Consider the following 27,138-nt stretch of genomic DNA (forward strand, 5'->3'; position numbering starts at 1 on the left):
GTGTGCCAGTCGATTGCGTACATGTATTATGATTAGGTGTCTGTACTATATACAATGAAGGGTAAGCAGCAGCATTTGGCCCTGTACAGGTTTTCCATCGTCCACCACACCACAACTGCGCTCCCCAGCGCTGGTGGTGTGACTGGTGTGCTGTGGCAACGTGTCGAGGCCGGCTGGAGAGCGCAGTTGTGGTGGGGTCGATGATGGAAAAATATATGTCCGTAGTGTGTTTTAAAAGCATGCGATTCCCACTAACACAATCGGATTGTCGTAATTACAAGTGTCAACCGCGCAACTTCAAAACAATCTGATTCCATAATATTTTGGCTGTTCAATTAATTATTTTGGTTCAACCGGAACCCCCCTGTAGAGATCTCTGGATCCGCCCCTGGTTAGTATGTAGTCCGCCAATTATTTTCAAACGCAAACATTTAAAAAATAATGTTTCAATTATTTTTGAAGTCAACATTATGTTCCCACCGAACAATACATGATTATGAGACTTGAGTCGAGAGATCCTGGGATCGGGAGCCTACCATGCCATGGTCTACCCATGCGTGACCATGGTGACGAAGAAGCGTAGGGCGCGCCAAGGCCAAGGGCAAGGTTCCTGCGGCGCTCAGATAATGATTGGTTATTCGAACAACGACGAGCATAAACACAAAATGTTCCGTACTACATGAACTAGTACCACCGGTAGTACCGGTAATACTAATAGTAACATAACGACGCGAGTGCGAGTACGAGTAGTGAGTCGAGTAGCGGCACGCTTTGTTGTAGAGAGTAGAGGCAAGAGTACAACAGGCTGCTGCCGTGCTGGGAAAGTTGAACAGGCTAACGAGCGCAGTACGGATCCGACCTGGACTACAGACTACAATCTCTACATACAGACTCACGTGAGTGCGTTCGATTTTGCCCACAAATCAATTTTAAATTTGTTGAACCCATGAACGTGAATCCATTCATGAATCCATTCATAATCCATTCATGAATAGTATAATTCATGATTGGATTATTTATTACTAGTACCAAGAGTACATAACCAAGAGTGTGCAACTCTAAGATCCCCCAGCCCACGGCCCGATTTTTTTATGACATCAATCTTTCATGAAAACGCCACAACCTGAATTCCAGGCTGTGTATGTTTTCCTGCCTGATATTGCCTGTCTTGCTGTATAATTGTGCGCTTTGGACCTTATCGCAAACATTAACCGACGTCGTCAATGTATGGCACCGGAAGAAACTACGTACCATCATTGGTATCACGTACCCACAACGAATCTCGAACACAGCGCTGTATGCCAGAACCGAGCAGACCCCACTATCCCAAGTCTGCAGGCAACGGAGACTGCTGTGGTTCGGCCATGTAGTGAGGGAAGGCGAAGAATCGTCCTCTTTCCAAGCCCTCCTGATGTCGATCAACACAACAGACATACGACGACCCCGAGGACGACCACGTCTGAGATGGATCGACGTTGTCAAGAAAGACTTACAATGCATTAATCTGTCGCTTCTGGATGCTGTGCAATCTGCTTCTGATAGAGCTGCTTGGCTCGAAATTGTTAACAGATGCGTTGACCTCATGCAATGAGTGAAATGCGAACTGTCATTATTCTTATTATTAGAGAGGTTCTGCACAACGAAAATTCGAACGAAGTTTCGCGACAGGCCTTGCGAAAATGTGTACGAATTTTCGCACGAACTTTGTGTTCTGCACATTTTCGTAGTTTGCATGCGCCAAGTGCACGTACGCCATGATCCGATCTCACGAAACTTCCTACGAAAGTTCATTTCGCGTTCCCTGCAAGTTTCGCGTCCAAAGTTGCGAAAGTTCGTGCGAAGTTTCTCACTTTGTGACGTAGAGCGAAAGTTCGTACACATTTTCGTTTTGCAGAACCTCTCTATTATTAATCTTTCATGGTCTTTGGCGGCGGTTTGGCTCACTGATGCCATCATGCGTAGCCAGAGATCAAAGTGCAAATAATGTGTACATTACAGCTACGGTAGTCGAAGCAGAACAACGGACGAAAGATCGACGTGTCTTGAACCTGACGAACTCTCACCGTATTTACAAAACAAGCGCCGGAAAGTATACCCACTTCATCATACTTCTGCCAAAGGATGAGGCAATAAAAAAATTCCGCCGTGGGTGAACCCATCGCAGCTCAAGATAGGAGTTTCACACTCTTGGTTCTGTACTCTTGCTAGTACGGCCCTGGCTATTCTCATCACCCCCTGTGTGAATAGACGTTATTTGATTACATCATCAGTTGATGCTTCAACGAAAAGGCTGCGGACTCGCGGCACAGCGCTGCACTTGCTAGGGGTAAGCGGATTATGCGGGCATAATTTTTGGCATAATCAGGTCCTTTTTGAGAAGGAGCATACAATTGCATGGGAAAAAGAAGGGCCGATGCCCAATGAGACTGTTATACACATATAATAATAAATAATAATTGAAGGCATAATTGCCTTTTTTAGAAGGAGCATAAAACGGCATCGGAAAAACAAGGGCAGATGCCCAATGAGGCTGTCATATACATGTACATGTACACACCTGCTATTGAAGGACCATACATTGCGCTTTTTGTCGATTTGGAATACTTTAGCAACCACGGATGGCGACTACCTGACATGGCCGTGATTCTATTCCACAGTCCACTCCATCACCAGGCAGTACATTTACATCTTCTGCAACACCACCGATGATGTCATCCAGCGCTTCCTCAGCTGAAACACCAGCTAGAGTGCCCAGACAAGGTTCAGCCTCAGATCAGACTACTTTGCCCAGAAACACGTTGTCACCATCATCATCATCAGCAGCAGCAGCAGCAGCAGCAGAAATAGCTGAATCTCCAACAAAGCAGGTAAGACTACGTGTGTGTGTGTGTGTGTGTGTGTGTGTGTGTGTGTTTGTGTGTGGTGCTGGTGTGTGTGTGTGTGTATGTATGTGTGTGTGTGTGTGTGTGTGTGTGTGTGTGTGTGTGTGTGTGTGTGTGTGTGTGTGTGTGTGTGTGTGTGTAACTAGGGTAACCCGGTAACTACCGGCATACCGGGGATTTCTGACTTTGATCGAAAAACTACTGGAATTGGCACTGAACCATGATTGTTCACAAAAACGCTGGTTTGTGGTGTGACAAGGGCACATGCGGCCCTGCTTTTCACAGAATCCCTTACGTAGGGGCGATCTGACAATGAAGAAATCCAAGCTTTGGTCCAATGAGCAATGGGTTAGAAATGAATAAAAAGAAAGAACAAAATTGCCAAAATATTGCGCACAATTCGCAAAATACTCAAAAATTGCCCGAAAAAGAGAAAATAGACGAAATTGGCGAAAACTAGCTAAATAAGAGAAATGAGAGAAAATTAGGGGAAACTGGTTGTATGACTAAGGGATTTGATTTGGCTGGGTTGCCAAGTATGAATACAGGATTCCGTGTGGTACAGGGTCCGGCAACCAACGGTCTCAATGACCACCCAGCCAGGTTTGGGCCAATGGCATCACTACTTTCAACCTCTATGGTCCTAGTGTCGATTGCTGTTGTTCCCACTGCTCTCCTGTATTGCAGCGTGATTACACACAGATCCACAAAGCAAGGTACTCATTTGGTAGTGAAGGCAGCGGGAGAGATCAGTTTGACAGCCCTTGGGGACTAGCAACCAACAAAGCTGGTGACCTGATCATCTGTGACAGCTGCAACCACAGAATAAAGGTATTTGGCGGAGTATAATGTGCATCTCCTTTTTTTAGCAATGTTTTGGCAATTTAGGATTCATCCAGAGTGTAATGCTCAGCCTATATTTGAGATCGTTATCGATCACAAAGACAGTACTAGAGTGCCACCATTGTTAGAATTTCCTATAAAGATATGGTAATGCATACATTTGTGTAATGTACCGATGCGGGTCTCGCACCCATCATGCATAACAGTGCAGCTGGCAGTTGACACCGGCAATGCACACATATGGCTTGCACCAGGTCAGAGGTGGCAAACTTCACAACGGTTTGATACATCGCACTACTTTTCCAAGTACATGTATATGCACGTCTGCACGCTGGCTTCACTCTTGCATCAACAAGGCTACATTGCTTCTACACCAACTCTAAATCATCTCTCTCTCTCTCTCTCTCTCTCTCTCTCTCTCTCTCTCTCTCTCTGTCTCTCTGTCTCTCTCTCTCTCTCTGTCTCTCTCTCTCTCTTTTTCTCTCTCTCACTCTCTCTCTCTCTCTCCTTCTCTCTCTCTCTCTTTCTCTCTCTCTCTCTCTCTCTCTCTCTCTCTCTCTCTCTCTCTCTCACTCTCGCTAAAATCGTTTTGCTCATGCATGCGATCACAGTTTCCGAGTGCTCGATGGGCGCCGCTTTTTTCGGGGGCATGAAGTTGGTGAAGCTTGTACTTTGTACACAATGCTGTAAAAACTTTACTTCCTGTTTTGCCTTTCTTGGACCCATAAATGGAAGAGTGCGTATTCATTTCTCAGCTTGGGTTCATATCTGAAAATGTTACATGGCTATGCTTCACTGAAAAAAGAGCACATTTTGCCTGTTTTCACTGAAAAAAGAGCACTTTTTCAGCATATTTTGAGGGACCCGAAAAGCACTAAGTGCGAATTAAAAGAGCACCTTTGGGAAAGGGCTACATGCAGTGGTAGAATTGGTGCAAGAAATGGATCACCAGACAGTTAGAGGTTCTGCTGGTAGCCAATAGCTACTCATGTACATGTATACTCATGCTGGACATGACATCATGTACATGTATACTCATGCTGGACATGACATCATGCACATGTATACTCATGCTGGACATGACATCATGCACATGTATACGCATGCTGGACATGACATCATGCACCTGTATACTCATGCTGGACATGACATCATGCACATGTATACTCATGCTGGACATGACATCATGTACATGTATACTCATGCTGGACATGACATCATGCACATGTATACGCATGCTGGACATGACATCATGCAGGTCCAAGCAATGCACACGTGCATGGCCTCTGTTAAAACTATCTGTTATCACCTTGCACATTTGTTCTGCTAGGGCATGCCACACTAGAGAGAAAGTGTGAAATTCCGAGTGATAGTTTTTTTTCCCTATACAACATCACTCATGTTCCTGAATCAGCCATTATCTACACACTCCACTGATGAGCTCTGTTGCTGTGTTGGAACGAACCGCTGTCTGCTGGGTCTGAATATCAACATCTCAATGGGATTGTCTTCGCTATGGTTAAAACTTAAAAATAATGAATCGTCCTCGCTATGGTTGTGATGTGAATGGGTCGGCCATCAGCGAATCGGGGAGTGGATGTTTGCCTGATATTTACTGGGCGAGTTTGTGGCTAGATTCTCACCATAGAATTACATTCTAATGTATATGTTTAGATCTGCGCTATGTCTGTGTGCATGTGTGTGCTTGAATTTGTTATTGTATTCCTTTTTGTTAATGCACTTAGATACATGGGGTTGATGGCCAGTGCAAGCAGACGGTTGGCGTCGAGGGAAGAAACTGTGGAGAGTTCTATGCCCCAGACGCTGTGCATGTAACAGATGATGAACGAGTGATCATTGCTGATACTGGTAACCACCGACTACAGGTATGGTGTTGGTGTTTCGCTACTGTTGTACTTGAACACTCCACATCCTACAACCTGCACAGAGGCAAAAACATCTAGGTTCTGTCTACCCCTGCTCTGTCTACCCTGCCCATTCCACCCCTGCTCGATCCACCCCTGCTCACACATACAGTCATGTACATGGCAAACTATCACGCGCACTTACACACACACACCCACACACACACACATGCACACACACACACACACACACACACACACATCAACACACACACACACACATCAACACACACACACACATCCTGGTCCTGGTCCTGGTATACACTGCCATGTAGGTCACGTGTTTCTCGTAGAGCGAGACGGAGACGAGAGGAAACATGAGCGTTGGTGACGGGATAAGTCGTTTCGCCTCTTGAAATGCCTCTTGCAATTCTGACATTGCAATTGGAACTTGTCCCTTTCATCAGCAGTTGGACGCCTGGTGGATCGGTTGCAGTTGTGGATAGCAAAGCCCTGGATCGACTTACAGCAACGTTCACAAATGGAACAGTGAGCGGGACAGCACGGTTTCCGAATACATAGCAGTGTCTGTTCCAGCGCCGGGTGAGCCGGGTAATCCACCCGGTTGGGCGGCGCTTGGACCCGGTTGAAAATATAGTACCGGGTCACCTGTGACCCGGTTGGTACTTTACACTTTCGAACTTTGAAAGGACTGACTACTATGGCCTGTATGTGTCAGATACTTCTTCTTCTTTCGTAATTTTCCTGTCCTCTCTTTTCTAAATGCGGCTTATCCATTCGCCTTTATATCATTGGGCCTAGTTCCCGTTTATTGTCCGAATTAAAATAAACCAACCAACCAGTTAAATCATGATGATTGTGACTCGGCTGGTGAGACCGCGCCAGGTACATGTACATGTGTACCCGGCTCCGTTTTAATGGTTGCGCCGGGTACACGTGTACCCGGCTGTCCTACAATCCTAGAGCAGACACTGCATAGGCGTACAGGTGAAGAGCTTGTGGCATTGGCAACATTCGGGGCAGAACAGGACTGGGTACAGCGATGTTCTGCAATGCCACCCGCACTCCGAAACTATCGGTGACACTGGGAGCACTGGCGGCTGTTGGCTTGCTGCTGGACTGGTTTACGCCGTCCCATGATGCACTTGTGGCGGGCAATATCTTACTGCCGAGCAAAGCTTGCTTGCTGTCACTCAGATCGTTCCTGCGCTGTGTCAAACCATGACTTGTCGGCGATGTTTATTCGTCGCAGGTCTACTCTAATTGCGTCTCGCCATCGTTTCCGCGGGCCACACGCTGGGCATGGCGGCAGCAATGTGCCAAACAACAACATCCGCGGAACACACACACACACACACACACACACACACACACACACACACACACACACACACACTATCATGTATTGTAGTTATAGTGTTTATGTTGGTAATCCCAATTCAAGTCTTGCTTCGCACACCCACTTCTAGCCACCGTGATCGTGAAATGAGGATACTGGTCATAAGCATTTGACTAAGTTATTGTCTATTTCTAAATCATCTTTTATCTCTGCTGTCTACCTCCATGCCCTCCTGTGCAGATCACTGACCAAAACTTCTCAGAGTTCAGCACTATAGGAATACGTGGAATAGAAATTGGCGAGTTCCATGAGCCAATTGGTGTTGTCCTAGTCAACCACAGTGTACTGGGCCCGTGCTTTGCTGTGGCAGATAACTACAATCATCGGATTCAGGTCAGAAACGTAACCAGACAGTACACACTGTACATGTACAGTTGTATTGTGTAAAATCCCTCTCCTACCCACTAACAGTGTACTGTGGTATACATAAAGATAGAACTAGCCTATATCACTGTTCAGCATCAAGTTGTGGGACTGTTTTCAATCATGTTACAGAAGATGAAGCATATGGTGATCTCATTAGGCAGAGATACATAGCTGAGCGAGGGAAACTAATCTCACACCAAAGGGGTGACTGCAAGCATAGGGCTTCTTCAAGGACGGACTAACGGTCACTTTTCGGGATCATGTACGAGAAAAATTTTGAATCGCTGGTGAACAGGCGAAGCCCGGGTCACATTCATTGTACGAGAATGGACGCATGGAGGTGAAAGAAGCAATAGGATGACGCTCAACTTCATGTCCAACACTCGTGTTGACTCAGAGCAGCTTACGGGAAGCCCTTTCATGGCTTGGGCGAAAATGAACAAACTTCAAAATCAATCCAAGCTCTGGTTGAGACAACCCTGTCACATTTCATATACTTTTCAATGCGCGACCTGTTCACCACAATCTCGGGGTGAGTGCCACTTACGGGCACGGCGTGGTGTCCTTGAAAAAGCACTATACTCCTTGTGACCGGTGGTTCAAGAGTTGCGGAGATTTCGCCCTCAATTTATCTTTCCTGCCTCTGGATCCAGATCATTATGCATTGCCTGACCTACCTGACCCTTCTGTCTGTGAGTCAATGCAATAGGAGCGCTTCATGTGTGTGTGTGTGTGTGTGTGTGTGTGTGTGTGTGTGTGTGTGTGTGTGTGTGTGTATGTGGTGTGTGTATGTATGTGTGAGTGCTGTGTGTGTGTATATATGTGTGTGTGTGTGTGTGTGTGTGCGTGCGAGCACACGTGTGTGTGCGTATAAATATACATGCTCGCACGCATTTACAACTCACTGCATCCGTTCTAGAACTACGATAGATCGACACTTGAACAGAGTGCACATATCCGCATGCGTCATAGCGCCTGTACAACCATAGATCGACACATTAATGTACTTAACCGTACACTTCCTTGAAATGAATATTCCATAGGGGAACACATTCCTTCTATCGTGTTTTCAAACGAATATCAGTCGAATACTCGAATAATCCTTGCAACCCTAATTACGAATCTCACAGATAATTATCTTCTATGTACACTGGTACTGTACAGGTTGTGCCATGCAGTGGTGAGACAGGATATGCATTTGGAACAGAAGGTAGTGGTCAAGGCCAATTTCAATACCCAAGCGGCATCACAGTGTACCACAACAGGTTGTTAATTGCAGACGAGAACAACCACTGTATACAGGTATGTTAGCATGTTCAGCTGGCACCCACATCAACAACGATACCAAAGACGACGACAACCGCAACGACGACGACAACAACAACAACAACAACAACAACAACAACAACAACAACAACAACAACAACAACAACAACAACAACAACAACAACAACAACAACAACAACAACCAAAACAGAAGCAGCAGCAACTTCATTTTCCTATCGTTGTGTCAGGAATTATTCTAAAGTCGGTGGATGCTCCGAATGGTTGGAAATGGCATTTGCAGCTAATTGACGACACGGGTCTGACTCATGGCTGTAGTCTGAAACACATGAGCAACACGTCAAACTTCGCACTCACAAATCTGCAAGAAAAACACCACTCTCTGCTCAATATGCATTGCTCCGCTAAATTCACCCTGTTTCAGTTGAGCTTCAGAAGGATTCTGGAACCTGACGGGATGTGTTAACTGGGTGGATGCATGCAAACTGGACTTGTTCAAGAAATTATAGACGTACTTTGGGAATTCTTCTGTTTCTGAGACTTTACTGCTATTGACAATCCATCTACCAGGCTAAGCACTAGACAGGTTCGGGCAAGAAAACATTCATTCAATCAGAAATGAATGTGTACGTCATGCAAATGCTTGTTGGCCATGTTTGCCTGTTACTTGTCCTTTTCAGTGGAAGAGTGTATAGGTTGATGTGAAATTAGACTCTTAAACATCATGTCTATACATCATGTCACAAACCAAACAGTGTCTGTGCTACAATAAATACATACATAGTAATCAAATGTTGGTGCCAGGTCCATGTTTTACCTCAGGTTTTGAGTTTTTACAGTTGCACACCAGTAACCTTATCATCATTACAGTCATAATGATAGTAGCTATGCACTGTGTGTTGGAGTATTATTCTTACACTCCTGTTATATCTATACTCTTGCTGTCACCACAGTGGTGTGTGTGAATGTTCAATTTTATTTATTCCTGCAAAAGGTGATGACCGTCGATGGAGAGTATATCACTTCGTTCGGGTCTCAGGGCAGCGCTTTTGGGCAGCTGTGCCAACCGCATGATGTCACTACAGATGCCTACGGCAATGTTCTAGTCGTAGATCATGGCAATGGACGTGTTATGGTAAGGGAGAGCTTGTTGTCGTGTTCTTCTTTCTAAATACCTACAGGCAGAGAGTAGTACCCAGTACATATACAACAGTGGAGCATGGTCAGTTTGTTGCTAGTCTGTGATTCATGGTCAGTACAATCATCAGACAACACTGATATGAACACAGAAAGTGATGTACACTGCATGCACAGAGTACAAGACAGTAAAGCAAGAGTACATTAGCTCTTACAGAATGTTGCTTTGCGTTCTTGAATCGTGGTTTGACCGTGTTGTCCAATGATCTTTCCAGTATCGTCATCGACATGCATGAACATCCGCCAATAATGCATCATCCATACATCTGTACCTCTAGAAACTTGTGGAGACATTTAGGAAATATCGCGGAAAAAGTTGCGAGGTAAAATGCCACAAATTTCGTCCGATTTTGTTACTTGTAGTTTCGTGCACCAGCACATCTTCTCCAGGCGTCAGGGGCCCAGCCTCCCCGCCCATCCGACGCGCCACACACAACAGCGCAACTGAACTAAAAGTTCTACATAATATCTTGACAAGACGAAGACGGACAGACAAGAAGACCGGACACGACGAGGTAAAACTGATAACTAAAGAAAATGACAAACGTTGCGGCAGTATATAATGAGCATGCGCACGAAATAATGTTGCACGCGCGACGATGACGTAAGCGTTGCATGGTGTATACATGTACAGAAGACTGCACATGCAACCAAAACAATGCAACAAAGTCAAGACTAAACCACTACACAATAAAACTAAAGAACAACATAAATAAGCCATGAAAAGTCTTTCACTCTAGACCCGTTGCGCAACATACTCCCCGCCAAAGACCTTTTCAAGGCTCAAGGAGGCTGCAAACTGTACTACATTATAATCTATGCTGCACGCATAGCTAGATAATCTAAGACTCACAAACGGCAAAATAAATAATAACACATGAACGATCAATAGAAAATACAAACGGAAGTCAGCTTCCGAACTGTCACCAGGCATCAGCAAATCAAGGCAATAAACTACAGTCAACATCCGACCCATCACCAGGCCAGGCACAAACAAATAACCTACGGGGCCAACAATACATCCGACCTATCACCAGGCCAGGCACCAACACATCGAGTACAGATCACACAAATCGAGCAAATCAAAACTACAAACTTGTACAACAAATCAAAGCGGGAGCACCTTCTAAACTCCTTCGCACTCATGGCGGGTTATTTGTTCACGATGCGTTTTCCTTCGCACCCTCCGTGTCCTTCTTCTTGTCGTCGAGAACAGCGCCCCGCAGGGTTCCTCCACTGTGGACGACCGTACCGTGGGTTATTTGATTTCGATGCGTTTTCCTTCGCACCGTCCTTGTCGTCGGATTCAAGCAGCTCCCTCGGAGGTCACCCAATCCTAGGTACAAACTGCGGACAGCGGCGCAGCTCCCTCGTTGGTCACTCGTCCAGTCTGGCACGGTGCAAACTGCCTCCCAACGACGTAGACGTACAAATGGTTATTTGATTTCGATGCGTTTTCCTTCGCACCGTCCTTGTCGTCAGACTCAAGCAGCTCCCTCGGAGGTCACTCAATCCCAGGTACAAACTGCGGACAGCGGCGCAGCTCCCTCGTTGGTCACTCGTCCACTCGTGCACGGTGCAAACTGCCTCCCAACTACGTAGACGTACAAATGGTTATTTGATTTCGATGCGTTTTCCTTCGCACCGTCCTTGTCGTCGGACTCAAGCAGCTCCCTCGGAGGTCACACAATCCGCAGCTCCCTCGTTGGTCACTCGTCCACGCATGCACGGTGCAAACTGCCTCCCAACGACGTAGACGTACTAATGGTTATTTGTTCTCGATGCGTTTCCTTCGCACCGGAGTTCCTGCAAGTTCCTCGTCTTCCTGACAATCCTGGCGTGGTCGCCAATTTCGTGCACCAGCACATCTTCTCCAGGCGTCAGGGGCCCAGCCTCCCCGCCCATCCGACGCGCCACACACAACAGCGCAACTGAACTAAAAGTTCTACATAATATCTTGACAAGACGAAGACGGACAGACAAGAAGACCGGACACGACGAGGTAAAACTGATAACTAAAGAAAAGGACAAACGTTGCGGCAGTATATAATGAGCATGCGCACGAAATAATGTTGCACCCGCGACGATGACGTAAGCGTTGCATGGTGTATACATGTACAGAAGACTGCACATGCAACCAAAACAATGCAACAAAGTCAAGACTAAACCACTACACAATAAAACTAAAGAACAACATAAATAAGCCATGAAAAGTCTTTCACTCTAGACCCGTTGCGCAACATGTAGTGTAGTGAGGTAGGATTGTGCTGCGCTGTATTCGATTACGACTGGGTTCAAGTGATGACAGGAGCTTGCAAGACAGTTTTCCTCCATCCTCGGACAACACTGGATGTGAGCCTTATTTTTTTACTTTTCAGCCGCTGATTTGCCCAGAAACTTCTCCATTCTGGTATCGATCTCACAAGTAAACTACTGACGAGCTTGAAGAACTAAACAACATCGAAGAAAGACTCCAATATTGTGGGTGCTTTTCGAAATATCGCGGTGCTTTTCAAGTACGAAGGACAGTTTTCTACAATAATGCGGATTCTTTTTTCAAATATCGTGGATATCGCGGAATTTTGTTCAAATCGCGGAAAACAACGCGGTCACGGAACCGCAAGTTCCTGAAGGGACAGATACATCAACAATAATACATCATTCATACATCATCCATACATCACCATTAGGGTCCAGCGGAATATGCCGCCAGAAAAATTGGCAGAATTCGGTACTTTTCTGGTAAGTTTCATGCATGTTTGTATGTGGATAAAGAAATAGAGCTGAATTCGAGGAATTGCCCGCCATAAGGTTTGTATGGTTCTGCCAATTTTACTGCTTTTCGAGCAGAATCTGCCACCTTTTCGAGCAGAATCCGCCAGTCCCTAATCACCATGCATCAACCATCTATAATACGCTCACCAGTGTTGTCCATGTTCTCTGCAGGTATATGCCACAGAAACTTACACACCACTGGCTGAGTTTGGAAAAGGAGAGCTGGACAAGCCGATGGGTGTCTGCGTGACAAGTGAGGGCTTAGTAGCTGTTTCCTGTGATGGAAGCCACAAGATTTTTGTGTTTTAAAGGTTTCTCCTTAGACTTCCAGCACCCTCTGTCACCATGTTACTTCTATGCAACATATCTGTACAGTCATACACACACACACACACACATACACACACACGCCCACACACACACATACACACACACACACACACACACAAACGCACACATACATACACACACACACACACACACACACACACACACATACACCATTGACCATCCATTTGACGCCCATGGCCAGAGGTGATGATAGCGATGCTACAGCAGAAGCCATAGCCACTTGTGCTGGGATTGCACCATTCAAAAACTTCAACCAAGGCTAAAGAATTGACCGCCACTATTCAGCCTGGTCTACACCACACAGATATGAAGTGGCTGTTTCTGGCCAGTGAATCCCCACACACACACACGCACACACACACACGCGCACACACACATGCACACACACACACACACTCACACCATGCACACACACACACGCATACACACACACCTCCGTTCCTACCTCCCCCCCCCCCCCCCAATTCCTTACCCACACACCCATCTTTCAATCAGTTCTTCATCGATTTTCTCTTACAAAACTTTCCACTCAAATGTGGCCTTTGCCTCCATTCATTTCCCACCATGCTCGCTGTTTTTGCCTGTCAGCATTCTCCGAGTCACATGAACTGAGTATTCAGTCCTGTACTGTTTTTGAAATTATTTTCTTAAATAAACAAACCAGTTTGGTAGCACCACCAGTATTTCTTAGGTAGCTCCTGGATTCTTGATCCTTGTTCTTCCCGACTCGCAGCACCTAGAATAATGTTCCCAGTTGTTAGAAAACTGTGTGTGTCCTCGGTGGTATACCGTTTTGCATTGCGACTAGTTTGAAAGAGTTCTGATTTATTGGCTTATATATTTACTATTGTGGATTGCTTTCTTACAGATCAATTATCCTGCTTCGAATTAGAATTGCTAGTCAACATTGCCTTGACTTGTGCACAAAGAGATCATCCTTTTCCTTCTTCTGATTCTGTCGACTCTTAGATAGGCATGGGCGGATAATGCTAGTTATTTCCTGCGATTATGCTAAAGGTAATGCTCATAATTATGAGGATATAATGACACTTATAATGCTCACACTACTCCATAATGCCAGTTTGAAAGTTGGAAAAGTCGATTTAAGAAGGCTGTCTTGGATCAAGGCCAAAGCGTAGAAGAAAAAACTTAAACAACAGTGAGCATGTTGTCTGAAACAATCCACTGAGAAAGTTGATTTGCAAAGTCAAGTCTCCCGACGAAGCCGGACGGGTTTAGATGCACGATTTTCGGAACTGGACCTAGCCAGCTTCATGCATGACACCGTTGTCGACCGGCAATTGTGCTTGTAATTCCAATTTTGCATGCGAAATGGTGTTTTAATGCCAGCATTATGCCAACTGGAAAAAAGGAACTATAATGCCAGCCATAATGCTAGCATTACCCACCCATGCCTACTCTTAGTGCCACGTACACATACATGGATGAGGCTTTGACGGCCGGCCATAGGGTGGTGTGTGTATGTGTGCGTGCGTGTGAGAGTGTGTACGTGGTGGATGTGTCTGCGTGTACCGTGTTTTGTGTGTGTGTGTGTGTGTGTGTGTGTGTTTGTGTATGTGAGTGTGTGTGTGTGTGTGTTTGTCACTCCGCGCCAGCTCCTGTTTGGTACGCTCCTTCCGGCGAGGCCGGCTTGCGGTCCTCGGAAACGGTGGCGAGACTCTGTCAGAGCTGACCTCTCCGCAGTGAACATCGACCACACGGAATGGTACGACCTCGCCCAGGAGCGTGGAAAATGGCGCAGTGCGTATTCCGCTCAACCAGTACCGCGATCGGCTCAGCGTGACACTTCTGTGCTCTGCGATGTCTGCCAGCGTACTTTCGCCCACCAGAAATACAAGAATCGCCACAAGTGCCTGGCCGAGAGGAGGAAACCCATATCTGAGCAGTCCGGCAGCCGACTATGTAATGCATGCGGGAGATGGTTCTTGAGTGCTGGCGGGCTAGCTTCGCATAAGTGTCTCTCCAACTCGGCTGCTGAAGTGGCGTCGGTCTCGGCTGTGGCTTCGTCAGACTCGGTCCGGAAACAGCGGGTTGCCCTGCCCTGCTGCAGAGCGCATTGTCTCGGCTGCGGTCGCTGCTGCAAGTCATCCCGTGGTTTCGACCTGCATAGCTGTGCTAATTTCCTGTCCAGGAGGTGGAGCGGCGTTTCTGGATCCAATGCTGAACTCAGTGCTGTCTTCCCCTGCACAGGGGACACGTGACCATTTGATTGCATTGTTACCAAGGATCAAGGTGTGTGTGTGTATGTATGTGAGTGTGTGAGTATGTGTGTGTGTATGTATGTGTCAAACAAAATTCAATGCACATATACCAGTGTATTGAATATCGGCTTCTCTTCTCAGCACACTGTCTATACATGTTCATGTTATGAATAAACCAGGAACTGTACCGTATGCATATCTACTGCCTTATTCATTTCTATAGACATGCATTCTGTATCTGATCTAGGATTTCAAACCAACCGGGCACACGTACACGTAGATATACGGCACAACTCTTGCAGTCGGGTCAGAGCCGGGTCTGGTCAAGTGCAGTTACTGCATGTAGATCTACATAGATCTGCGTATAGATCACATGTACATGTATATTCATTTTGGTCTCTAGCTAGCACTAGTAGCAGGATTGTCTCTTGTCCACGCACTGTCATAGTATGACTTTCATCCTTTGAGCAACTCTCTTCAACTTTCACTTCACTTGCCTGCAACGACGCTTCACCAGCACTCTCCAGAATACGGGTTCCCAATTGTTTCTGTTCTTGTCCCTGCCCCTAGCCATGTCCCTTTACCAGTGCATGTCCATGTCCCTGACCGTGTATCCGTCCGTATCCCTGACTCTGTATCTGTCCACGTCCCTTTACCAGTGCATGCACATGTCCCTGACCCTGTATCTGTCCAGGTGTCTGACCCTGTATCTGCCCAGGTCTCTGACCCTGTATCTGTCCATCTCCCTGACCCTGTATCTGTCTAGGTCTCCGACGCTGTATCTGTCCAGGTCTCTGACCCTGTATCTGTCCAGGTCTCTGACCCAGTATCTGTCCAGGTCTCTGACCCTGTATCTGTTTGGGTCTCTGACCCTGTATCTGTCCAGGCCCCTGACCCTGTATCTGTTCATGTCCCTGACCCTGTATCTGTTCATGTCCCTGACCCTATATCTGTTCATGTCCCCTGTACATGCACAAGTGGGTGTATTGGTCTATAACCCTGTCCCAGTGTCCGTGTGTCTGTGCGCCCCATAAAACTGTGGATGTCCATGCATCTGTTCAGTTATATCCCTGTCTTTGGTGTTGGTATGATGAAATCTCTCCCTGTAACCTCGTCCCGACCCAAATGTTTTAAATGCACCTTCTTTTTAAAAGGTTCTATTGCCTCCATGGAGGTATCATAGCTGCGAATTGGGAACCTGCTCCCACCTGCATTTGGTATGGCACGTTACCTAACTTCCCTTCATCAAATTAGCAGACAATCAGGCAGCACGGATGCCATCTCCCCAGACTATTTCCCTGGATCCTACAAGAGATGAAGATATTTTTTTATGAATACAAGTTGGACACATACAGCAAATTCTGCTGTGAGTTTTGATTCAATACGGCTTTTGATTATCACCTTCTCGTAGGTAATGCACGACTTTCGCTGTTGGTATTCCTTGAAGGCTGTGTTGCTCGTATATTCATTGTGGGAAATCACACTTTGATATCTCAGCCCCTCAAGTATTTTTTATACATGTATGTGTTACATCTGCAGCATTGCCTTCTGTTAATACTATACTTCGAAGTAGTTCCTTCGCTCTGATTTGTTCCTCAGCACAACGTTGATTCCTGGAGAGTTGAATCCGAATTTTTGTTAGAATGACTAGAATCCTATTTCTATTGTTTGTGTTTCACCATGTTCTCATTCACCTTGTATACAATTGGACTGGGATGGAGAGCCAAGGATGAATTATAAGAAAGAAAAAGGAGCAAGGAACTACAAGTTGCAAGTCCCCCTCCTTATGTTTGTATTCTGTAAAATATGATGCTTAGAACCTTCCAAGATGCAAGGCTGTTGGAGTGCGCATCCAAGATGGGCTAGAGCTGTTAGCCAGTTAGTTGTAGAACGTCAGTGTCGTGCAATGTTATCGCATGGGCTGATTGTTTAGTAACTGGTGGTGTTATAGTGGATAGTGTAGCGTAACTTGTAGTTTCTTGGTCCTTTCCCTTTTAGCCAAATCTTTCTCTTTTGTATAAATTAATCCGGCCTTGGCTCTCCATCCGAGTCCATTCCTGCACATTCTATTGCTTTTAGCACTGTCAAGAATAAAGACAGCGCAATGTTGTAGGGTTGTTGCAGGTTAGTGCCAGAATCTCACCTTCATTGTCATAGTAATCCCACCACTCCTCACATGTCGTTTCCAAGGCACATTTTCGCTTCTTCTTGTTTTGCACACGTCGTCACGTCCGTGTATGAGCATGTTTGAGACTACGTGTATTCGTGTAGTGTGCATGCGTGTGTGTGTGCGTGTGTGTGTGTGTGTGTGTGTGTGCGTGTGTGCGTGTGTGCGTGTGTGTGTGTGTGTGCGTGTGTGTGTGTGTGCGTGTGTGGGTGTGTGTGTTTGCGTGTGTGTGCGTGTGCGTGTGTGTGTAGTGTGCATGCGTGTGTGTGCGTGTATGTGCGTTTGTGTGTGTGTGTATGTGCGTGTGTGGGTTTGCGTGTCTGTGTGTGCGCGTGTGGGTGTGCGTGTGTGTGTGCGTGTGTGTGTGGCGATTAGATATACCGTACGTACATGTACATAGTGTGTGTTCATGTTGCTTAAACAATGGTGTAACTTTGTTCGGTGTAGTTCCCTTTCACGTTTTAAAATTATGTTGTTGATATAGGTCTACCTTACTGGTTTCTCCTCACTCCTGCTCCTAGCCGATAGCCCTTTCCCAAAGGTGCTCTTTTAATTCGCACTTAGTGCTTTTCGCGTCCCACAAAATATGCTGAAAAAGTGCTCTTTTTTCAGTGAAAAAAGGCAAAAAGTGCTCTTTTTTCAGTGAAAAAAGGCAAAAAGTGCTCTTTTTTCAGTGAAGCATAGCCATGATACATGTTCAAATATGAACACAAGCTGAGAAATGAATACACACTCTTCCATTTATGGGTCCAAGAAAGGCAAAACAGGAAGTAAAATTCAAAAAGCCCACATTTTACAGCATTGTGTAAAAGCTTCATCAACACTTACTTGTTGCCCCCAAAAAAGCGGCGTGCCAAGGCCCGGGCCCATCGAGCACTCGGAAACTGTGATCGCAAGCATGAGCAAACAGATTTTAGCACTTTTTCAGCTAAAAGAGCTCAAAAAGGGCGATATTCACCAAAAAACGCAATAAAGGGCGAAAGAAACGGGCTTTTCCAAAAAGGGCCAAAAAGGGCGAAAAAAGGGCGAGCACCTTTGGGAAAGGGCTACTAGCCGAACATTTGTTTGGCATGATACTAGAATTATGCATCAAAGAGACTAAATGTACCAGTACTTGATTTGCTGATGATGTAGCATATTCTGTACTATGAGATGAATTACTCTAACATCACTTTAAAAACTTGAGTTTTCTCCCTCTTGTATGGTCTTTTAGCCCCTTCCCTCACACAAGCAAGTCAAGAGAGAGGTTGCGCACAGCGGAAATTCGTAGCGCCGTAACGAATATTTTTTAACGAAAGGTAAGGAATATTCGAAAACCGTGAGGTTGGGCACAGCGCTTGAACTTTTTTCGTAGTCTGTCCCCGGGGAAAATTGCGATCCCGCGGCCGCGTTTTTTTCCGCGTTTTTTGCGATTTTTGAAAGACCGCGTATTCCGCGATTTTCCCGCGTTTTTTGAACTTTTTGTTGCACTACACGTACACACAGTGCACTGTTCGGTCAGCAACGTCTCATCGTGGCGGCTTTTTACTGAAATATGACGAGTGATTACACCAGAGACTTGTAACTGATTGATTTCACTACATACTCACTGAAAATTGCCGCATTCACCGCATATTTACCGCATATTTACCGCATATTTACCGCAAATTCACCGCAAATTATGCCATATTATGCCGCGTTTTTCCCCGCGTTTTTTGCGATTTTTTCCGCAATTTCCCCCGGGGACAGCGTAGTGCGTCGACGCGGCAGCCGCGCGGGGGCGAAGAGTCAAGACAGAGAGTTGTAAAATATCAGTATTTTAGTGCTCCAGGTAACGAAAAGTATTTTCGAAGATCTGGTCTGTTTCGGTCAAGTTTGGACGGATCTTCGGAGCAACTTTCGTTACTCGAACCCGGCCGGTCGAAATTTCATTGTGCGCAACCTCTCTAGTAGCTCGCGAGGTATCTTTGGATTGATTAGCGCTGGATTCGCAACACCTGGTAAAGTTTGTTTGATTCCTTGATGATGTTATGGCCTGGAGAGCACGATGAAAGACAAGTACATGTAGTGGTCTTCCAGCGCAGTCTTTCTCAGCCTACTCAAGCTCAACTGATGAGAGATAAATTCCATGAAACACTGACTGTGCATTGAACAGGGACTGGTGCTTTCTTGCACCTTTGCCCGGTCGAAGGCTCCATGGGTATGGCGTGTGCCTTGGATGGCAGTCGTCAAGCCGTCAACTGGCGTCGAGTGTCAAGCCAAGTCAGTGACAGTTCACTGACACTGACAGACTCAGTGGATAGCACGATCTTCAGTCTAGGGATCTGACTAGGGAGCAACCAACAGTTTCCATGGTTTCGTTCCATGTATTGTGGATGCTTGTGGCTCAATGTAGCTGAACCATCGGACCTTATTTGTCAGCTTGGATCACGTGATCCATCCAGCTGCCGCGTGCGGCAAACAGCCCAAATAGCGCTAACTCTGGCCTGCGAGCGTTTGCTGCGACTAGCGCGCTAGCGCTCGTGACATACACAAACGCGCTAGCCAGAATGCTTTGACTTTGATGGCTTTCAGCTTCTATTTTTTGAAAAGTAGCGCGCTCAGACCAGCTCGCTCACTCTTTTCCTCTTCCATTTTTTAGGGCAATTGTTTTGTTTGATAGACGAAGCTTAGGGTCTCTTTGGGTTTGCAACCCTTACCCTCCTGGAAAAAATCATAGTTGTGCTAGACTGCGACACTTCAGACCAGGTACTATTAGAGCCGCTAATGGACGACGAGCTATTTTCCGCTATCCGGAGCTCAAGCATTTGAGCCGCTAAATGGACGAGACTCCTGAGGTAAAGGATGCAGAGAATGAGGAGAGAACACTCGTATGGAGCAGGGAGTAGGTAGTGTACTACTTTCTGGTATGGAGCACTGAGAAGCGGTAAGTCTTAGGGCAATTCTTAGCCAGTAATTACTTTCTCGCCATAATTATGTTCTCGTTTTTCGTGTCTTCTGTAATGCCAGTACACTAGCAGTACGACTACACTGTAGGCGAGAGTCCATAAGCCAGAGTGTGCAGCTCTCCATCTATGCAGCATATACAAATTAATGACAAATTTCCTTTGCCTAAGGGCTGGGTTCCACTGCCGCTACGCCGCACATCATCCACGGCATGAAACGTCATCATTACGAGCTGGTCCAGCGAGGCCGCGGCTCATCACCAGCTTTCGCTTCGCTGCTTGATACAAAAAAATGCAAGCCGCGGTCACGGCTTGCATTGTTTCCCGCACTTAATTGTTTTATTCGGGGGAATTTTAATTCGTTGCACAGGCCAGAACACGAGGATTTTTTTTGGATTTCACGCGCGCGCAGGCAGGCTAAATGTCATAAAAAAAACGTCGAGCACGATCGCGGTACCGTGAATGGCGAGTGTCACTGGAACCGCGCCGCTCTGCTGCATGCAGCCAAGTACCGTGGAGCAGAGGAGCTGCGGAGCCGCAGTGGAACCCGGCCCTAACCAAACTTATAGCAATTTGAAAATGTTTGACAATTTTTCATAAAACACTTGACAACATTGTTCTTCTGTAGAGTGCCGCTGGCAACTCCATCGATGAACTCCATCAATGAGCGCAGGGATAAAGTTTAGAAACCCTTCGAGCGAGAACGTGTTTTCAAAAAGGAAGCACAAATATGCCGCGTAACTTCCCCTCTAGTACTGTATGGCCCCATCAAAGCCACTCGCTGACTACTTACCAGTAAAATGGGGTTGGACGGTTGTCAGATTAGCTGACATGTTTTCTGCCAACACAACCATAAGCAGTTGTCAACTCTCAAGACTAAAAGAGCTTGCGAAGAAAGTGAGAAACCTTGGCTATGAAAGCACATGAAGCGTCAGAACATAATCGAGCAAACTTGGACCTAGATTACCAGTGTCTGCTCCAGAGCCGGGTCAGTGGCCCTGTTTGTGAGTACTTGGACCTTTTGGAAAAAGAACACTGGGTTACCTGCGACCCGGTCGGAAGTCCTGTCGAGTACTATACTTTTGTATACCGTTCGAGGGTATACCGCCACTGACAGGCTGCATACGCGTGCAGATGCGTGCGGCCAGAGTGCCCAATGCGAGTACGTTCATACATGTACATGTACAATCATGTACATCAGGAAGTCGAAAGTAAGTTTACGACTCCCTGACACACAGTAGCCGCACTTGAACGCATCTGGCTCTGGCCCAGTGTTGCAGGAATTGTGCCAGGTAGACGTGTACCCGGTTTGTGTTAAATCTTAGAGCAGGTACTACATACCCTATCATATCTGTGTACATGGGTAGACAGAGTCAGTGTTGTTGCGTCCCACTCAGTACCCTTCTGGTTCATTTCGGCACCAGCACTCTTTGCGTATGCAGAGTTGAGTAGAGTGCAAGTTCGGACCACAAGTACACTGCAGCGGCTAGTAGCCTAGCAAACCTAACCTGTGCCGTGATGCCCGGCACGTGTGTGCATCTACTTCATCCCTGAGTAACACACCTGGTATATTGTGCACAATAGGGCACAGTAAATAATCAGCATGCATCGCAGTTTTCTGCAACATATTCCTGAAGTCACTTTACACCTCAGAAGAATTGCGTCGCTGACTGGAATTCGATACCGGTTTAGTTTCTCTCTGGGTCATTATCAATCATAGAAAACCCGTCATACAATAGGTTCAAGCTAAAGTACCGTATCACCATGGTAATTACCTGGAAATTCGGTGTGTTTTCTACGTTTTTGTTAAACAAGCAGCAATGTGCAACAGAAATTACCATGGTGATAGAGTAGATGACCGTGTGAAGCGGTGTGAGATGCAGCAAAGGTGAGCCTGTTACTGCGAGTCTATGCCCTAAACAATAAACTTTGCCGTGGGATGATTCTCTTTGGGCTGCACACTCTGGTTAATGTACTCTTGGTGGCAGCATTCTGGTGCCAAAGATGATATTTTTTCAGAAAAATAAGCAGTAGAGAAATGGAGTGGGAGTAACCAGAATTATTCTATTAGCAGAGCTGCAATACTTGGGATATGAGATTATTCCCGTAGCTATGCAAAAGACGCTATTCAGTTGTACTTTAGTAGCATCTGGCGCTAGCCAGTATCCGCACCGCTGTAATTCGGTGCGTGTCACGGTGTCTGGTAGGGTGGTTCACGTGGCATGCCATGGTTGGTGCAGTATCCCGTATGTGTCCCGTACCGTAATTCGAGTATGCGGTGCGCACCGTAGCATAGATGTATCTGGAGCGCTGTACGAGCTAAGATGTCGGGGCAAATATGGGGACATTCACAACATGCAATGTGAATATGCACGTCAGTTTCGTTTTAAGAAGTGGGTTTGACGGAGTAAGAAAAGGCCCCAGCTTTGGCTGCTGCATGCTAGCCCAGTGGGTACCAATCTCCTGCCATCGGCCGAGTGCTGATGGAACGGAGTAGAAGAAAAAGAAAGAAGAATATTGCGTTCAAGAATACAATTTCGGTAAGGGATATACAGTAAAACCTGTAACTAAAGACCGCCGTCACTAGCGACCAGCCTGGTACTACCGACCACTTCGCCAGGCACGGAAGGTCTCACATTCAAAATGCACTGTGACTAGCGACTACCTTCTGAACGCGACCAGCGACCGCCTTTTCCTGTCCCAAACACAATTTTTGACCCGTAACTAGCGACCGCGATGTAGGAAATCAAATGTTGCTCGAAGCTCCTTCTTGAAATTTTACTGATTTTCCATGGTCCTGAAAAGAATCTTTCGATACTACAGCTGAACAAATGAATGCAGGTAATTTTGGCTGTGGAGTCGGTGTGGACTGCACTACACCTGTCAAAATTTCAAGCGCTGTCAAGAAAAAACATGATAGGAAACGTCTTGGAGAGCGCATCGAAAGCGCTCTCTGATCGATGTTACTACTCGGAGGAGAAACGAAGACTGGGCGGCTCTGTCACACCAGTCATACAGACGGATTGACGATGGCATCAAGGAATCCAGAAACAAAGCAGCACCACAAGGTCCTGATGCTGAAGGATCGCGTTCAAGCAATCCAGAAGTCACAACAAGGACAGTCGGTATGATTGATCGCATGAACAAATTTGAAGCCCAGCGCGAAACGAAACTTCCCCAGGGAACGTTTGACTCCTGGCTTCAGAAGTAGCAGCTGAATTTGAAGTCTGCAAAAAATTAATCTTCTCTCTCTCTCTCTCTCTCTCTCTCTCTCTCTCCATCTCTCCGTCTTTCTGACATTACGCAAGTCCTGGGGAATCGTATTAGCTGCATTTTGACATACATATCATATAATGGGATCCACATATGGTCACGCGGTGCAAACCTCTAACTAAAGACCACCTGCTACTAAAGACCGCTTTTGCTGGCACCAAGGGGTGGTCGGTAGTCACAGGTTTTACTGTACCGGTAAGTGGATAGCTAACTAAAATAATTAGCCGTATGGTTTAGAAATAGTGGTGGCGACTCTGGATGGCAGTCGTGAGTCCGTCAAGTGTCAAGTCGACGGAATAGCGCTAGCTCCAGTGTGGGGAGCAAACCCATTCCTAGGTTAGCATCCCCCCACCTCACAACAGAGCAACCGAGTTTTGGATTAAGCTGGGAGTGCCGATTCGAGCAACTGGTATGATGGCTCTGCTTGGAGCCACTAGATGGCTCGCAGCTGAGCCGGCAAATGACTCTGCTTGGAGCCGGCAAATGACTCCGCATGGGGCCACCGAATGACTTCGCATGGAGCCGCCGAATGACTCTGCATGGAGCCGCCGAATGACCCCGCATGGAGCCGCCGAATGACCCCGCATGGAGCCCCAAATTGACTCCGCATGGAGCCGCCAATGACTCCGCATGGAGCCGCCAATGACTCCGCATGGAGCCGCCAATGACTCTGAGTAGAGCCTCCAAATGCTAAATATATTGGTATGCATAACCAGTTGAGAGCATATATTCCATAAATCGGCACTCCCGGAGCGGGTCACAAAGTGCAGCTACCCGTGCAATCTGTAAGCGGTGCAAGCTAGGTAAAGACTGTCAGAACTTGATATCATGGGCTGAGGCCATTGCCGCAGCCACCCATACTTTGGCTGCAGGTGGCGTCCGAATGTTACTCGGGCAGACATCGCTTTCCACCTTCCCGCCTCTCTGAATATCGAGTCCCGCAGCTGATTCGAAACGAGTGGCCGGTGTACAACGCCAGGCCAAAGCCACAACTGATGAGCAATATCCTCGCAGTTGCTGTAAATGCCCATCGATTGGCATTCGCAGCTGATGCCGCTAGTTTTCCCAGGTGCTGCGGGCTGCCACAATTGCAAACAACCCTTTGCGATTGCTGCTCTGCTTGATTGACTGTCCATCGCCCTATCCCCGGTCGCAATTGTACGAGCACCGGCCAAGTGCACCACTTGCATCAGTGAATACCAGCAAGTCGGGGGACGGCGTCCATTTAGGGTATAGGAAGAAGGACCGGCCGTTCCGCTAATCCAGGAGCTCAGGCCATCAGCAAAGATCTTTGAGGCACTCTTTGGAGAGCTTGATCAGGTAACACGGCTGCCGGTACCAGTTGGCAAGTGACCACAATCTGCAATTTGCATCCAGGGGCTATCACTCTTGTAGCAAACGGGAGCTTTCCCAGAAGAGACTCGAGTTGACATTGGGTAGTTGAAGCTGTGTGAAGAGTGGCCCGAAGGAGATCACGAAGCTCGGCAAGTTCGTCCATAGGCATACTGATGTTAGCGCGGCGGGTGTCCAGGATGACGCCGATACACATCAGGACGTGGGCTGGACCCTCCACTTTTGCTGACGCCAGAGAAAACACCGAGGTATGTAAACGCGCGGCGCCGAGTAGCGAGTTGCTGGCGAGCTAACACAGATCCAGAGCATGCATTGAGGAAGCACTTTTACTGACGCCAGAGAAACACCAAGGTATGTAAACGCGCGGCGCCGAGTAGCGAGTTGCTGGCGAGCTAACACAAGTTCAGAGCAGGCATGGAGACAGAAACGTTAGTCGAGGCACTCCCCGTAATAGGATGATGCCAATAACGTCAGGACTTGAGCTGGACCCTCCACTTTTGCTGGGGCCAGAGAAACATCGAAGTATGTAAATGCTCGGAGCAGAATAGCGAATTGCTGGCAAGCTAACACAAGTCCAGAGCATGCACTGAGGAAGTAACGTTAGTTGAGGTATTCCCCGTAATGCAATAGGCGTGTGAGTGCGAACTGCTAGCACATAATCCATTCACTGGCGGATGCGACAGAGTTCCATATAGCTGGACTGGAGCGTAATACAGTCTGAAGGGCAGGGCACTCTCATAAAAGTATTGATCCTGCCAGCGGATCGACAAGGACCAATCCTCCGGGCGGACGGGAATTCGGCAGAATGCACTTTTAACATTGAGCTTAGCAAGATACACCGGGGCGAGCACAATTGTGGAGGAAATTGTTTGGGAACGCATGTTCCGCAAGTTGCATGCTCGAAAGTCGAAAACAGCAATGACATGCAAGAGACATTGTACAGGATCTTGGAGGGCGCATGACCATGTGACTCGCGCATGCGTGCAGGTCGGGCCAGCTCGCTGGACTGCCTGCTAACTTGCGTTAGCATGCTAACGCTCATTATGGTTTAGATCGCATTATTGTAATAGTTGCGGTTTGATTTCAAAAGACCATAGAACGTGTCGTACTATCGGTCGAAAGTTTAGGGATGTGGTACTAATGGGCTGGGAATGTAAGGATCGGGTAGATTGCAGTGTTTTAATGGTCGTAGTTGTTGTATAAATAGAATGCTGAGATAATTAGAAGAGGACTATGAGGAGGAGCAAAATGACAGGGGTGACAGTGTTAAAGCTCTGAGCAGACGGCGTCGGCAGGAGTGCCTACACAGAGAGTAGAAGAAGGGAGAAGAGAGGTCCCGCCGCCTCGAGAGTCGCCGTGCTTGCGAAAGGCTATGCCAACAGCAAGAAACGACGGAGCAAATATCCCGTCGTTTGGAGACTCACCGCCTTCGTGACAAGACGCGTTGACAGCTAGAGACCGCTGCACAGGCATCCATTCAGCAGGAGAAAATACATGCTCTCATGCTCGAACTTGTTCGGTGTGCGGGGCCATCATCATGTTACGCACCAGCCTGGCCCTTTTCCGTTGATGTTCCGTACCATTCTGGCAAAGACTGCTGGCCACATGTTGAAACAGGGCTTGAAAAAAATGAAATAAGCTAGTACCAAAGCGTAATCTATTATTATATTTACTTTTACTTGGTAGAATGTACCTGTCTGAGAGTTTGAGTTTTGAGTTATGTATCGATGTGCGTTTATGAACTAAAGTTTTGATTGTCATGCACATGTTTTTGTATTGCAAAGACGTTTCTATCAGTTCGAACAACACACATGATGACCTAGGCAAATATTAAGCATAGCGAGGGCTCCTGGGCGGTCAAGCCCTCTCTAGCCTTCAAGCCCAAGCGCTCTTTATTTGTGCGATATCGAAATGAAAAACTAAATGATATAACAACGATGAACAATTTATTTCAGCCAAGTACAAGTGGGGTCTATTGGTATCCTTTATTTCAGCCGAATAAAACTGTTGTTTATTCCTATCGCATAATGCATGATAACCTAGGCAAAAAAGATAGTGAGGGCCCTGAGCTTTCAACTGAGCTCTCTCGTTGGAATTATTAATATGGAGGTGTATGTGCCAATTTTTCACGTAGGATTGCCTGCCACTTGCAGCACTGCATTGCCTTCTGCAACTTGGGGGAAGCTGCGTGCTCAGGCCCGTAGCAGCTCCATTCT

The 27,138-nt window shown here is 46.7% G+C and overlaps 2 protein-coding genes and 1 long non-coding RNA gene across 4 annotated transcripts in view; all 3 read left to right on the forward strand.

The window, feature by feature from the left end:
• The window catches only part of LOC135818259 (uncharacterized), a 202,863-nt gene that overhangs the window by 129,281 nt on the left and 46,444 nt on the right, over positions 1 to 27,138 (forward strand). The window lies entirely within an intron of this gene.
• Positions 643 to 5,497, forward strand: LOC135816714 (uncharacterized). Its single transcript, XR_010553468.1, has 4 exons — positions 643 to 896; positions 2,610 to 2,867; positions 3,570 to 3,713; positions 5,471 to 5,497. It is a non-coding gene; the product is annotated as an uncharacterized LOC135816714 (long non-coding RNA).
• Positions 19,751 to 27,138, forward strand: part of LOC135818256 (uncharacterized) — an 18,669-nt gene continuing 11,281 nt past the window's right edge. The window contains exon 1 of one of the 2 annotated variants that reach the window (XR_010553645.1): positions 19,751 to 20,277. Coding sequence is in view for 1 of the 2 variants with exons in the window: in XM_065331613.1 (XP_065187685.1) it covers positions 22,117 to 22,184 (68 nt within the window). In the remaining variant the exon portion in view is untranslated. Of the gene's footprint in view, positions 20,278 to 21,694; positions 22,185 to 27,138 lie in introns of those variants that run through there. The other variant, XM_065331613.1, reaches the window with a different exon arrangement.

Source organism: Sycon ciliatum, chromosome 5 (genome assembly GCF_964019385.1).
Source record: "Sycon ciliatum chromosome 5, ocSycCili1.1, whole genome shotgun sequence".
NCBI classification, from domain to species: Eukaryota; Metazoa; Porifera; class Calcarea; order Leucosolenida; family Sycettidae; genus Sycon; species Sycon ciliatum.